Source organism: Anopheles funestus, chromosome X (genome assembly GCF_943734845.2).
Source record: "Anopheles funestus chromosome X, idAnoFuneDA-416_04, whole genome shotgun sequence".
Classification (NCBI taxonomy): Eukaryota; Metazoa; Arthropoda; class Insecta; order Diptera; family Culicidae; genus Anopheles; species Anopheles funestus.
The window spans coordinates 12,063,420-12,078,671 of record NC_064597.1 but is presented as its reverse complement, the minus strand read 5'-3'; the positions used below and the strand labels follow the sequence as shown (position 1 = coordinate 12,078,671).

Sequence of the window (15,252 nt, the reverse complement as noted above, 5' to 3'; positions counted from 1 at the left end):
ATCGCTACGCAATGGCAATTTTTTTTTCGTATAGAGTACTTCATGGTGGAAGGGAAGGAATAATGTGGGGGGCGGGGGGGTGTAACGTAGCGTAAGCAGTGTGTCTATATCAGACGATGTTTACGATGGTTGCGTGTATATATATTAAGACACACATCTTCGGCCAAAAATCCTCTACACCTCCACAGGAAAAATGATGGGACGATAGACGTAAGAATAGCTGATAGGGCATTATTCGGCAAATGGGAAGAACGGATGATGGGTACCGACACGGCATTTACTGTACGCGTGCGCAAGTGTCTCAGGAGTGTATTTTGCGGGCGCGCGCTCACCAAGGAAAGTCGCACCTTTGGTTGGAAAGGCTGTCAGACCTTACGATTGCGATGAGTGGGAGAACACCGACACAACCACCGGTTACCGTTTTGTCGATTTCATTTCTGTCTGTGTGTGTGTGTGTCTGGGTATATACATACGGTTTAGTTTTCTTTCTAAAATGCTCTAAGAGAGCAAGAGCAGAAACCGAGCGCAAAACGCGCAACAACAAAAAAAACCGGCCCGCGCAAAAGCGCGTAGCGCCACATCGTTTGCCAGCTTTAGTAGGTAGCCACCGACGAGCAGAACCGCCAGCGCCAGCTAGTGATGTACCGTGACCGCGACGTGCACGATCACGACGACGGAGATTTGTGCAAGACACAAGCACCGACCGAATAGTGTAGCGGAACAGCAGACAAGACGTTACCCCGGTTCCGGTACCAGGTGTCATCCTGAGGGTGTGCCGAATCCCCCGACCGACCGACCGAGTTCATCGGAAGCAGCAGCCGAAAAGGTAATCGATTTTACCCAAGTGCCCAAACGCGGACAGAGACCCTTTTTAGGCGTTTGAGACGCAAGTGCGCAACCAGTGCGAACGAACGCCACCGCTTTATCGTTGTCCTGCCGAGTACAGCGTAGTGTGTGTAGTGTGGCGTAAAGTTTTTATTTCTATTTGCTGTGGTTAATTTTTGGACAAACAAAACCGGAAATACGAAAGCGCAATACTTGCACGGCAGCACGGGATACACCCTCAGGCGTCGGTGAGTCTTCGATCGTGAACGAGCGCGTGTGCGCGTGCGCCTATCTTCCGGGCGCCGACAGTACCGAAGGGTAGGTAATAGTGTACGGAGGGTGACGGAAGGAAGGCAACGTTAAGGGTTAGCTAATTGCACACGATCACTTTTCTGTCTGGTACATTAGAAGGCCCGATCGATGGGAGACGGGAAAATAGTTGAGTGGTGGGGGTGGGGGGGGGATGGGGGTGTATGTGTAACGGGCATGGTTCTTGATTTATTTTGCATCACCTTAGCTGAGAACGTTTTCCTCCTTTTTTTTGTTGCGGTTTTTTTTCTTTTTTTGTGCGCTTCTGTGTATGGGTGAGAGACAAGATGACGATGATGGAGCTATAAAGATTTGCTGTGCTATTGGAAGCACGATAATCGGGCATATCTTTTTTCCGATCTTCCCCGCTCGTCGATCACTAGCCCTTTTTATCCCCCCGCCTTACCCCACTCCCCTCCTCCTGCCCTTACATCTTCAAACTACCCGATCCCCATCCACCAAAACTCGACTAAACCAAGGTTGATCTGGTCGTGTAATGTTCGGCTCTGTATAACCTCCTGACGTTACATTTGTCAAGTTATATGCACACGTGTGTGTGTGTGTGTGATTTTTGTTGTACTTTTTTCCCCCTATTGAACCATCTTTTCCTATTTCAGCCGCCCACTAGCAGCAGCAGTACGTCGCCGGCAGCAGCTAATGCTACCACGATCAAACGCATATCGAACGACGACGACAACGAACGACGACGACATACACAACTACACCTAAGGATCGCGATCTTTTTCTACCACCCCACCCCACCCTCCCCCGAATAACAAGCGGAAGAGAACCACTACGGCTGGTAATACGAGCAAAAAACGCGCGAAGGTGATCACACCGCGGGGTGTGCAAAAAGGGACGTGGGAAGCAAAAAGAAGAAGAAAAAACAACAACAAATCGTTCAGGGCGGTGGGTAGGAAGACGCTGGCAGAACATTGATATCAAAAATAAGAAAACTGACTAGAATTTTTAAAAAATAACATACACACACACACCACCCTTCTTTTCCCAACTCACCCCCAAAACCCCAACACACACATACATTCGTGTAACACGATCGCTAGACGGTGCGAGCGAGACGCATACACCTGGAGGCGCCGTCAAGGTGTGTGGCGGTGGCGCTGGTGTTACCGTCTACCGGTCTCCATCCTCCCAACCACTGTCTTCCACCAACGAAACACCCCCACACACACACACACACACACAACGCCTTCTCTCACGCCTGCGAAACCGTGTGCGGAAAGCAGCTTTAAACGAGCGGGGGGGAGGGCCGTGTAAAGGGCGGGCAGCGTGGCAGGCTTCAAGTGTGAGCGAGACAAACGAGACAATTTATCATCGGCTCGCGCAAAAGGCCGTAAAGGTGTAGTTTCGCACACCCAGGTAGTACGAAAGACAGCGGCCACAGCAGCGGCAGCAGCAGCAGCAGCAGCAGCATCATCGGCAGCATCATCAGCAACACTATCAACCGAGTTACTACTTGCCATCCGAAGAAGAGAAGGCAACAGCAACAAAACGCACGCAGCGAAACACACATCACACCCGTTGTCATTTGGGGACGAATCAGCGCGCAACGCGAATGATTTGCAACTCGCACAAAGGTAAGTAGGATAGTATGTGATGGGGGGGGGGGGGGGAGGGTGGGTGCGATGGGAGGAGGGTGTGATTATCACTCTGTTTTTTTTGGTACGGCGAAGTTAGATGGCTTGCCGAATTTGATTTCAATCGAATGTGATCGTCTGTTATTTATTTATTTTATTTTTTTTGAACGAGTTTATTGTTTGGGGGCTACTTAAGCAGCGCTTAATAAGCTTCAAAGTAGCAAACGTATTTCAAATAGTTAGGATAGGTTGCTATTGAAGAAAATAATCAGAAATGGATAAGAGAGGGAGGGAGGAAGGAAGAAAAGTTTTTGTACGAAAAGTATTTTTGTAGTAACATTGTCTTTGACCCACCCATTCTTCCTTTCCCTCCCCCATTTTTCACGCCCGCCATCACCTTCATCGTGTATCCTTCAGCCAAAAATTGCACGCACGCATCTTTACACAACAAACGTCACAGTGACGTTGGGTTTTCTCTTGGCACTGCTCATCCTTTCTTTCCCTCCATTTATCTTTCTCTCTCCCTCTCTCTTTCTTTATCACTTTTCCTCTCACGTTTTCCCTCCACGTTCATCATCCCCTATTTGCGAGTGATTAGCGCTTCCTGGTGAAACTGTTTCGCAGAGGTTTGTTTTAAATTTATATACATAAGAGCATACGTGTGTGTATCTAGATATAACTAGAAATACTAGATACACTTTTTTGATGCTTCACAGCCACTTAGAAGACGTAAAGGATGATGCAAGACCCCTTTTTCCGAGTATGCAAAATATTACCCAAAAAAAACATCCTTAAAAATTCATAAACTGCGCAATCGTGCGGAATAGTGCGTGAGTTGCGCTCTTGGTAGGGCAAAAAAAAAAAAGGGTGAAGTAGCTGGTAGGACAACAGAAGTCCACAAGGAACACGGTCACTGCGTCAGTGTCCCCAACGGTAACGCCGTAACGCGCGGCGCGGCGATAATTACTCTTGCTACACCGGATCGCGTACAAGCACGCAGCAAAATTATATATACAAAATGAAGAAGCGAGAAATACAACAACAAAAAATACCACCAGAAGAAAAAGGAGATGCACTAACGTGAAATGCGTAAGCTCTCGCTCTGTCAGGCACGCTTCAAAACGGGGCAGCATTTTTGCATCTTGTCTTGTTTCTTTTTTTTCTGTATTTTTTGTCTGTAGTTGTTGCTGTTTTAGCAATTTAATTTTTTCATCGCTCATTCTGGACCGACCGAGCTTCTGGTTGTTGAATGAAGCGCGCGGCTGCGAATGCAGTTTTACGCGAACCGTTTCGCATGTTTTCGCATCGGCCGAATCACGCTCGCGTTAAATTGCAGCGTTTGGTGTGGTGCGTACGGCATAGAGAGCATAGCCGAGCTTAGGCGTAAAGCGCACACAACCGCGGGAGACTGGACGCGAGTGCGTAGCGTGGCCGCGGTTAGCGTTACAGAGAGAGAGAGAGCGAACATAGCATTAACCGGGAGAGCAAATTGAGCAAAGTGAGCAAAAGATCTACTATGCTGCTGCTTAGCGGCTTTAAATATGTCGCAAAACCCACAGGTAGAGAGGATGAAAGAAAAACAATACCGCCGCAACGAGAGAGAGAGAGGGACAGAGATAGAGAGAGAGGGCAGGAGAGCGTGTGCCCTTTTTTTTTGCGTGACCACGTTCAAGGAGCGAGAGACCGAGAGCAGTGTGAGAGAGAACGAAAGAGTGTGCCAGACACGGTGGAGAAGCAAAAGGTTCGATTTCCCATCGAGCGGATCGCACAAACGCGCGGTTGCTCGGACGAGTCAGAACAGAGCGCAACACGGCAGTGATATAAGCGGCAAGGGCATCAGCATCAGCGAAACGACAGTAGAAGTTTAAGCAGCATCAAAGAAGGCAGTCGCACATACCAAACTAACCCGTTGGTGATCGTTTTGGTTTACCTTTTTTTTTTTTTTAATTTTCATTCGTCCGTATTCTGTTTTCGTACCGTGTTTTCCTTCGTTGCTCTGGCCACAGAGAAGATTGTGACATTTGTGTGAATCCGCCGCATTACTTTTAACCGATCGAGCGTGCGCGCGCGCGCACACACGCCGCCGGAGGGATTCGTGCACGTTTTCATCACCCAGCGCGGCAAAAAAACCCCACAATCAACGCCCTCTTCTTTTCTTTTATCAAAAAAAAAAGAAAAAAGAACAACAAAAACCCTTTTACCCAACTACCTGTTCGATATTGGGTCCGTACGCGACGGTTTCAAACAAATAGGGCAAATTAATTGTTGAAAAAAAAAAGAAGAAAAATTGCTGCTAAATACATCGACAGTTTCGGGGCACGCTCAAGAACCGGAAGGCCCTTCCCCAGTACAACGGAAACTGAACGTCGGCTGCCATTTCCCGTGGCTTTTGTAGTGCTTTTGGAGAGTTTAGTGCTGTGAGTTTTATATGCATATAAATACATAAGTTCGTCTCTAATTGTGTCGGTGCTAAAACGTAAGTGGTCGGGAAAACCCGTAAAACGGGGAAAAAGGGAAACGTTAAGCTTTCCTCCTCCCCACCAATACCAAAAGCCCTCCTCATCGCTCCGATTCCGCCTACTTGTGCTTACAGTTTTTGGGGGGTACAGCATCCCCAAAAATTAGGTTTCACGTGTGTATGTGTGTGTGTATGTGTATCGTAGTGTGTGCACAGGAGGTGTGGGTGTATGAGTGAAATTCGTTCGTTAGGTTGATTGTGGTTTTGGTATTTTTTTTTTCGTTTGTTGGGCAAGATCCTGACGTTTTCGACGAGTCAACGCAGCTGCACTCAAGTGGCCGAGGTGGCGCATCTCATCAACCTCAATCGAGCGAGTAACGCACACATATAGAGGCGTACGTACGCACGTACACGCCCTCGGGGAAGGAGAGGGGGGGGGGGGGGTTTGCTGATGCCTTGGTGCAGGTCATGTTTGCCGCCAACAACCAACCACCGTCCACAGTGCGAGTAGATGCAGTATAGTACGCAACCATCAACACCAGCTTCCAATCACCGCGGTTCGGCGGTGTCTCTCTAGACACGATTCCTTACGGGCATCGGGGGTTTTGTGGTGTGGCCGCTAGTGAAACAAAGGTTTGCAACATTGCCACATTATGCGAGCAGTTTTTTGAGGGGGATTGGAGAGACAAGCAAGTCACTAGCTCCTTGGACAGGGTTAGAATATTGGGGGGAAATTGGGCTAATGTCTAGACGACGTCAGCTCAAAATGTTGAGAGCAGTGAAACAATCCCGTTGAGAGATGTTTCATTTGGTTGTTGGAGTGTTTCACTTGATTACATTTATTGGTCAAAAGAGTATTCTGATATCGAAGCGAGTTGTGTGTTGTCCTCAGCTAACCTTTATTTTCTTTCATTCTACTCCTTTTGTCCCACAAACGCATTGTTCCGGGTTGTTCCCATTCCGTGTAGTGTATGGTCGCGAAACGCGAGAAAATGTAAGCAGCCGCAACAACCGCAGTGCAACAATCGGTGCCACTAGACGAACGATCGAACGAACGGAAGAAACGAACGGTACCAGTGGCCATAGGTTGCCCCGTACCAGTCAGGGCACATCGACCGTTGGCCGGAGAACAGCGTACCGCTGGACGCGCCCGAAGCAGCGAACCCGCAAGCGCAGAAAACGCAAGACCGTCACCGATCGCCGGTGCGGCGACGCGCTGGCACCGTTGGCACCGGACGACGGCCTGGTGCCAAGGAGAGCAGCCAGGATCCAGCAATCCAGGTGCGTGTGAGTAGTAGCTCCCCCATCCCGTTACACTTTCCTTTTCCAGGATTTTTATAGAAAAAAAAACCCAGTGACCTGAACCGTCCGAGTTAGATTAAATCGATAGAGAGAAGATAGAGAGACAGAGAGAGAGAGAGATGCAGAGAGAAGAGTAGAACATTGAGGATAACCTGTGTTAGAAGATGCACCGTATATTACATTCTTCTATCATTTCCCGCACGACATTTTGCCCATAGTTTAGACATTTTAAATGAAGGGGAAATCCCAACCAAAAAAAAAAAGTTTGCTTGCTGCAGCTTCGAAAGACAAAAACAGCCCCCTCGCCCGATGGGTAATGCACGGTATGCATTTAACCCACGCGTACGTGCACAGGACTAAAGGAGAAAAAAAAATAAAATAAAGGGTACCGCGTTGAACGCAGTGCGCACTCTGCTACCCTTCGGTGTGCGCGCGGGCCTGCAAATAGTCCCCTTTTTGGCAGGTCCTTCTGTCGCGGCCATACCTTCCGAAGTGTGCGTGCGTGCGCATCATTGTATGTGTGTGTGTGTGTAGATGTGTATCTGCGCAGGTGACCCGTGCTGAGGGCTCCGCATCATTAGGACGGTTCAGTCGCTCGTGAGAAGCTGCCCAGTGCACAAGCACAAATCCAATCCAAAAACCAATCTCGCTAGAAAGCACAGTAGAAAAAACACGCTCGTGGCATTAAGTTTTAAGGAGTAATTATTTAATTTCCTTTTTTTTTATTGTGTTTCCAAACATTTTGTACTAAAAAAAAAAACATTCTTCTTTTCTTCTCCTTCGTTCGGTTCCTGATGTGCTGTGGTGGATCGTGTGTGTGTGTGTGTGTGTGGGGAAAACAGTTTTACGTGACCAGTTGAAGCTGGTAAGGTGATTGGGTTGAGGTTAGAGTGTTGTTTATCCATGCTATCCTGATAGGTGAATACTATCGGAAGATAAGTATACGCAGTGTGTGCATGTGTGTAGTGCGCGGTACCAAACGTGAAGCGTGAAAGCGCACCAAAAAACGCTAGTGAAGTGTGAGCAAAACTTCGGTACAAGTTCGGTATTTTTTGTTTTTTAAATTGAAGTGCAACAGTAAAATTTAAGTTGAAGCAAGTGTTTATGCTTAATAATTTGCAAACAACCTCAAACCAGTGTTGGAAGTGAAAATTTTTGGTGAAATAGATGTGAAATAGAGTGAAAATAAAAACCACAAATATAGTTTAAAAAAACCCTCAATTTTTTTGGTGGAGCATAACAAGGAACCGCAAAAGCAGCAGCCAAGAAGACAAGAATTTACAACAACAACAACAAAAAATCACACACACAAATCAAAAAGAAACAAAACTCAAATCGGCTCAACCAAAAAAAAAGCCGTACGGTTTTAGGACGCAAAACACGGTAAAAAACCGTGTACCACGACAGAAAACCGGCAGCCGACGATGGCTAAATTTATCGCGACACTTTGTCTCCTGTGGCTGTCGGTGCTGATGCTGATCGGGTTCGCATCCCGACCGGTCACAGCCCGCCGGCATCCACTGCTGATCGAGGACGAGGGAGCACGCCGTAACCGGCCCGCAGGTAAGACACTATAATCCGCCCCGATTATATGTATCTCATCACTAAACACAAAGTTCCAACAAGAAAAAAAAAACATTCCAAAGCGTCTCCAGAGATGCGTCTGCTTAGTTTTACTCCCCCGCCGGTGGGCATCAAGCAAACCCTCCACACTCATTTCTTTTGCCGGAAGTAAACGACCGTGCTCCGTTCAATCCAATGCCGAAAATGCCCACCAACGGGTGTAGCGGAAACAACAAAAAAAAACGTCAGTTGCTGATCACGAGATATCTATTTTCGCCCTTTTTTTGCCGTGTGCAATTGGCGCGCCCTTTTGTGCGCGAACGTATTACGGGAACTGGGTGGTCACACCTCCAATTTTTTTTTGCCCTTGTTTGTTGAGTGCTTCAAGCATTCAAATGTGTGCGACACAAACCATTTCTGGGGTGGTCGGTGGCTACTCACGTGAGCCCACCCAAGCTCACGCCACCTGAGCGGCAACGCTACGTCATATACGTTGAGTTCGGTTGAAGAAGCGCGTGCGGTGTATGAAGTAAATGGTAGGAAATAAAATTATTGATGCTATTCTAGCATCTCTCAGCAACTCGGAACACTAGTTTGTGAATCTCTCTGTCTCCTGGTTGCGAAGATCTGCAGCATCAGGAAATTAGACTAACACGCCTTATATAAGTCCCCCAAGGATTCACGCTGCAGAACCTCATCAAGCATTAGAGGAAGACTTGAAGACGAACATTAAAGAAAACCTCCACTGAGGACACTTACAGCACAATACGCCCGATACGGTACAGTGACCACCGTACAGTGTTGAGGTGGGGAGAGAAAAAAATATTTCATAATTTCTCAGACACCCCGGGGGGAAGGTTTGGTGTTTTTTTTCGTTACTTTGGCTTGTCGGAGACCACAGATCACAGCAAAGTAATAATAAAAAAAAATGCAAAAAAAAGGAAACCAAAATACTCAAGAACCGAACAACGCTCGTTTCCGCCGAAGTGATGATGTTTTTTCAATTATTTTTGCCACTAGAATCCGTCCTCTCGTCCACACACACACACACACGTCACAACCGGTGTCGCGGACTAACGGGGTTGAAAAAGGTTTTCGCTATTTCATACCGCAGTTTTGCTACGTTTGCTATCGCTGTATCTATTCTGCGTGTGGTTGTGCTTTTTGTGTGTAGTGTCGTACCGCATTGTGACAGTGTATGCCATTGGCATTTTTGACTTTTAAAAAATTGATGGCTCTCGACGAGAAATACAAATATATATATAAATATATTAAACCCCGAGCAAAGCAACTCCAAGGTAATGGCGGATGTTTGCTGCCACCTGGGCTGCCTCGTGAGGTATTTGCCGTGACGGATTACAGCGGTCGGTAATTAAGATATCCGGAATATATTGATACCATCCCGAACCACCTGGATATAGGAAGATACACAAAAAAAAAGCACGGAGAAAGCTCGGTACCGGTATCGGAAGTAACAGAAGACACAGTGAGGGTCTCCGTTCTCTAACAGCAGCCAATTGGTTCTTTAGAGACCCAACATCCAAACGAAGGGTGCTTTTAATGGTAACCTACCGGTTGCCCTCCTACATTTCACACGTACCATGTACGCTTCTCTATCTGTGGTAGCTGTCCCTTTGAGGTTCGCTAGATCCGGCTTTACCTGTATTCGCTCTACCTGCAAAACCGCTCACCGTAGGACTTATCGTCGCTACGGTAGACGACCGGGAAAAAGATGCAGTGTATGCGAAGATAAATTTCATTCTGGTAGCTTTTTACTGCGACTGTAATATTCGCATTGTTTTTGCTATGTGACCAGTTCCAGTCCATCGTCCACTGCCAGATGTTGATCGGGGTTCCAGGTTCTTTTCGAATGTTACGCCCCGCTCATAAATGCGACCGGTCAATACATAATCCTCGCTGCATGCGCCATTCTCCGGTACACAAACTGTTTTGGGGTTTTAACCTCTACCAATTCTAGCCTGCTACCGGACGTAGACTTCTCGGAAGCTAATGCTTTTAACATCCGGACACTCTACAGGAAAGGAGTGTCCATATCTCTCACTCTCTGTCTATCTCCAAATCCTTGGAAATGGTTCAGCAAATTTTGTTTGAGGATTTTGAGGTTGTTTGCAAAATTTTACACGAGAAGTCTAGAAATCTGGATCGGAGCATTCTTCAATGTAACGCACGAGGCACAAGTAGTCTCCACTTCCAGGAACTTGGAACTTGCGGGCCATTCAACCAGGGAAGTGCCTAGACCCGGAATGCCGGGAACTGGATACATCCCTCTTCAACTCTTCCCGGGCTCGGAGCCAACTCCCAAACAACCCTGTTAAAGAGTGGGGTGGTGAAGGAGGGGTAGGGAGGGTGATGGGGGTAACCGGAAACGTAACGGAACACACACACACCGATCGGTGCGATATTTTTGCGCGTTGCGTACTGCTGCTCATTTGCATAGGGGCAGGAAGCCGGCAAAAGGAAGGAAAGTATACTATGCTGAACTATACCATCCACACTGCTTCTATTGCAGCTCGTTGTTGGTGTGCTGTTGAAGTCAAGTCAAGCACACAAAGAGAGCCCACATACGTTACAAAACAAAATCAAACTGTAGATGCAAATATCAAATTTCAACTACCGTTGTGTAACGTAACAGAACGTGTAGATCTATTTTGCTGAGCTCACTGCACTGTTTGCCCTCTTTTTCCAGTACACCGCGGTATACACCTTCCCTTCCTCTCGCATCACATCTCTTCGCTTCTTGTGCACTTTTTCGATGGGTGTTAAATTAAAATAGAAACAAACAGTTTTTACTTATAACCTCAAAAAACCTGCCCTTCTACAAAAGGGGTTAAAAGTAGGGTTTTTTTATTTTGAAGATACATTCGATTTATTATTATTTTGTTGCTTAGTGTTTGCTCAGGTAATTGGATGCCCCATAACGGCATTTTACCCCTGGCACGACCCACACACACACACACACACAGGAACGGTGCGATAAATGGGGATGAGTAGGTGAGTGTCCAGTAATGCGGTGAACCGAAGATTGGTGCGTAGGTTGACACGTTTGCGCACCGAACCTGAATCACACTATTTGCCATATGCGATTAAGGGTGGAAAACTGGGGGAGGGGGGGTTGGTCGCGGTGGCCTTACTATTGCAGACATATGCTACCCACCCCACAGGGTGGGGGAAGGGGGGAGGAACAGGAGTAAGAACGGGTATAATTAATTGGTGGTCCCCCAACGTTATGCCGCGAGATACTCCCGTATAATTCTGGCAGCAGAAAAGAAAAAAAAAAGAAAAACCAAACCAGCCAAACGCACGTACAAATGAACAACACTATTTTTCATCATCAAACAAGCCTCCTTCGGGTTCTCTCTCTCTCTCTCTCTTTCTTTCTATACACATCAAGGCACGCACCCCTTTAGGTGCAATTAGCTAGTGAATCTTCAACATTACACCCCCGTAACCTGTATCTCACACGCACAAGTGTCACAAAAGGGGGGGGGGGGGGGGGGGGGGGGGGTGGGGGGTGGAAATGGTGATTTTTCTGTTGTTTTTTTTTGTTTCTTTTTTTAATTCACCCACCCCATTTTCAACATCCTTCTTACGGTAGACGCGACTGCAAATCTGCGTGGTCGCAAGTTACCTACTTTATAGTCGTGCTGTGGAAACGATTTGATCGACGTCTGTTTGCCTGTTAAAATAAAACACTAAAGCTCTCCCGAAACGCATCCACCGGCAGACGGCAGACATTAGAAAGCAAGAAGAGGACAAAAAATATTTAGATTTTGCCTCTTTTTTTTTAAATAATGTGTAAGGAAGCAAGTGTGGGAGGGGTGAGAGGATAAAACGAGGGGGGTGGGAATTGAGCAGATTTATTAGCGAAGCAACAACAACAACAACAAAATCGCATCCAGTTCGTTGACCCCCGCGTGCGCGGGGAGTGGGTTCGATATGAAGGATACTTGTGTAAATTATTTATTGCAACAAAAGAAAACGGAAAACATTTCCCAATTAACGCACCGAGAGAAGAAGGGGGGGGGGGGGGGGGGGGGAAAGGACAATAGCAAACGACAAACAACAACAGCAAAAATGAAAAGTGCACTTTTCCGACCAATGCACAATCAAAACAACACCCCCCCCGTTATCCACCCTCCCTACGATCTGTTTTTTTATGGACGATGTATGAATGTTTTAAACACCGCCAGACATCGTCAGGGATTGCCCCTTTTCCTCCACCCTCCCCCCCAAAAACCCTCTATACTACCCCTTTAATTAAGAGGAGAAACATTTTTCGAATAACAGCAGAGAAAAAAAAGGAAACCCAACCACCCAATTAATCGTACGCTTCTCGGCTCTAGCGTGTGTGTGTGTGTGTGTGTGTGTATGGGGATAGGGTGACGGGAACGCAGTCGAGACGAGAAAAAAAGAAGATGAAAAAAAAATAGCAAAGAGTTGGCGAACACCACCCCGTCCGATGCAGGGATTTGAGGGTTTCATCCTTCCCTTCCCCCCCCCCCCCCCAAACCCAACCCCCGGTTTACGGTCATCCGGTTACGGTGGCGCGGTTGTTGCAAATGGTACACAAAACAAACACGGCTCACGGCTGCTCTATCTAGACTATTTTTAGTGAAGTCACCGCCGTCACTTGTCGGGGCAACTAGTCGAAAGGGGTTTGTACCTTCTTTTATTTTTTAATGTTTTTTTTGGGGTTTCGTTCTTGTTTGTTTTTGCTTTTTTTTAGTAGCTAAAGAGACAGTTCTTTCGCTCTGTCGATCTCTCTCTCTCTCTCTCTCTCTCTCTCTCTCTCTCTTTCTCTCTCATACACATACGAACGGTATCTTATGGGTGGGTTTGTCGTCTAGCCTGTTTTAGAGCATAGTTGCATAGTCGTAGCAGCAGGGTACACCTTGCATGTATATACACCTTCTCATCCACATTAAGTGATGAGATTAGGTTACCACCGAAGGATTAAGCTTCCGATTCTCATTCCCTCTGGAACTCTGGTCCCTGTACTATTGGAGACATCCTTTTCGTTGAAGGGTCGGCCGATTGTTGAGGAATGGTCACGTTGTTTTCGTGGCGCCTGCTAAGCGCCATTTGAATGCTATCTCCATCCTCAGTCGCCAACCTTCGCCTTCCCTCCATACGGATCCATCAACCTGCACGTTAGTGTGCGTTCGTATCTGTGAAAGAGGGCTTGCGTACATGATCCAACCAGTCGAGTCAGTAACAAGCGACCGTACGTGCAGCGAAGTGACCGCCGTGTGACAACTCATCCACCCAGAGCAGGCACTCAATAAAATCGACAAACTCATAACCGATCTCCCGAAACGACACTTCGGATCGGCGAATCGGAATGGCAATGGATGGTGTGTGTGCTCCACATTCCTAACCACCATGTGTGTGCCTGTGCCCTAGCGCGCGTTCCCATCATGCAAGCGCACACCGCGCTGCATGAGCTGTCGCCAGCGGCTGTCGTCGAGCCAGCCACACTAAAACGGCACACAGCACCGCTAGAACGTATGGGCTGTTCGAGATGAGGTGCAGCACGAGGTAAAAAGGAAGAAGCACGAGAACCGTAATGTGCAGCGTCGCTAAGACACGACGACAAGTATCGAAGACCAACCTCCCCCCCACCCCACCCCCATCCCTCTCACTGCACCCTTTTATACTGGTCTTCTCCACCCTTCATCCCTCTCTCACCTTCAAACTAACGAAAAAGGGGTAAGACGACGGCAGGGTATAAGGGAGAAGGTGCATGCGATCGCGTCTCGCTAGCGGCGCTCGCGACATGAATTGACTTCGCGGCAATTTAAAGTTCAACCGCATACCGGCGCATACGGTTTTGCTATTTTTGCAAAACCCAACCCAACGCAGCAATACACACACACACACGCATGTTGCGTGTCTTGCAGTGAGACAACCCTTTTGGGGCGTCACACGGCACACGTCTGAGTTTCTACCAAACCCCTAATATGCAGACAACGCGATGTCCACCACTAAACGCTCAAGAAGGCGGGGAAAGGGAATTTTCTTGGGTTTGATCCACAAGGAAGGGATATCCCTGAGCAGCATTTTTGCATGACTTTTTGACATGTTGGGTTACAAGGGAAAAGATTGAAGTTAGTGCTGTAGTTCCCACGGCACCTCTGCCGGAGATCTCACGAAAAAAGCTGAAGAATTCCAAATGTCTGAGGTATTTTGGTACATAAGAAACTGAGGAATGGGGAGGGTGGAGAAGGAGAGAGGGGGAAAGAGAGCGGGTTTTCAAGAGACACGCATACTACGCATGAATCGATCTTCCGCTGTATGTGGGGTACGCGGGTGGTCTCCTTTATACCGCCAGTATCCTCAACATTCCTCAGGAAAGTGGACATGAGCTCGTAATAGCGTCTTTTGCAGGTTTTTGCATCATCTCTAAAGTGGCACGAAAGAAAAACCGCATACGAACCGGGAGAGCATGGAATCGTTTGCTTCACACGCATATTTGCACGTTCCGCAATCGACGTGCACTTCTTCGGGACGTTCCAGAACGGTACGGTTTGTCCTCTATCCGCATGTGTCGAACGCGTCGTTGCGTTATCTGTGGCGTCCGATCCACCGATATGTGACGGAGGGGTTTTGTGTCGCTGTTGTAAGCCGCACCTTGGAGTTGTTCTCCAACTCCAACATCGGTAGCCCACATTAGTGGGGTTTTTTTTGCAGCTCCTGCAACTTCTCTGTGTGCGTGCGTGTGTGTGTTTTCATAAATTATTCTCCCTTGTCCCTAGATAACTGTCCCCCACACCCATCTAATGGTACCGGGGAGAAACTGGTCCCTAACACCACCTAACAGACTGTCTAACAGTGCCAACTGATAAATACCTGCCCAAGATTTCGTAACAAGAACCGATCGGGTTCTAATGTGGCCCGATCGGAGAGCGGCTTTCTCTCTTCTGGTGTAGAAAAAGAAAAAGCGGAAAGACAAACAAAACAAACAAAAACGCACCTAGAAAGAGATGTAGCGAGGTGTTTACAGGCAGGTGTTGCCGCCATTTAGTCTGGCCTCACCGGAGTCCGGAGCGCATTTAATTGGGAGAGGTAGAGGGGGGGGGTGATAGCGAGTATCCCGTTGTGTCATGGCGATTGTCGGCAGCCATATCTTGTGACTTGCATTCCACTAACAACGCGTGGTTTGCCGCCATGAATGCG

General features: G+C 47.6%; 1 protein-coding gene across 7 annotated transcripts in view; it reads left to right on the top strand.

Annotated features, from left to right (window-relative positions):
• Positions 1-572: 572 nt before the first annotated feature.
• LOC125768298 (dorsal-ventral patterning protein Sog) overlaps positions 573-15,252 on the top strand; it is a 35,564-nt gene continuing 20,884 nt past the window's right edge. Inside the window, exons 1-4 of one of the 7 annotated variants that reach the window (XM_049435944.1) lie at positions 573-826; positions 1,752-2,732; positions 6,159-6,471; positions 7,335-8,055. In XM_049435944.1, coding sequence (XP_049291901.1) covers positions 7,917-8,055 — 139 coding nt within the window. In that variant the 5' untranslated portion in view covers positions 573-826; positions 1,752-2,732; positions 6,159-6,471; positions 7,335-7,916. The other 6 variants (XM_049435768.1, XM_049435859.1, XM_049436119.1 and 3 more) reach the window with 6 other exon arrangements.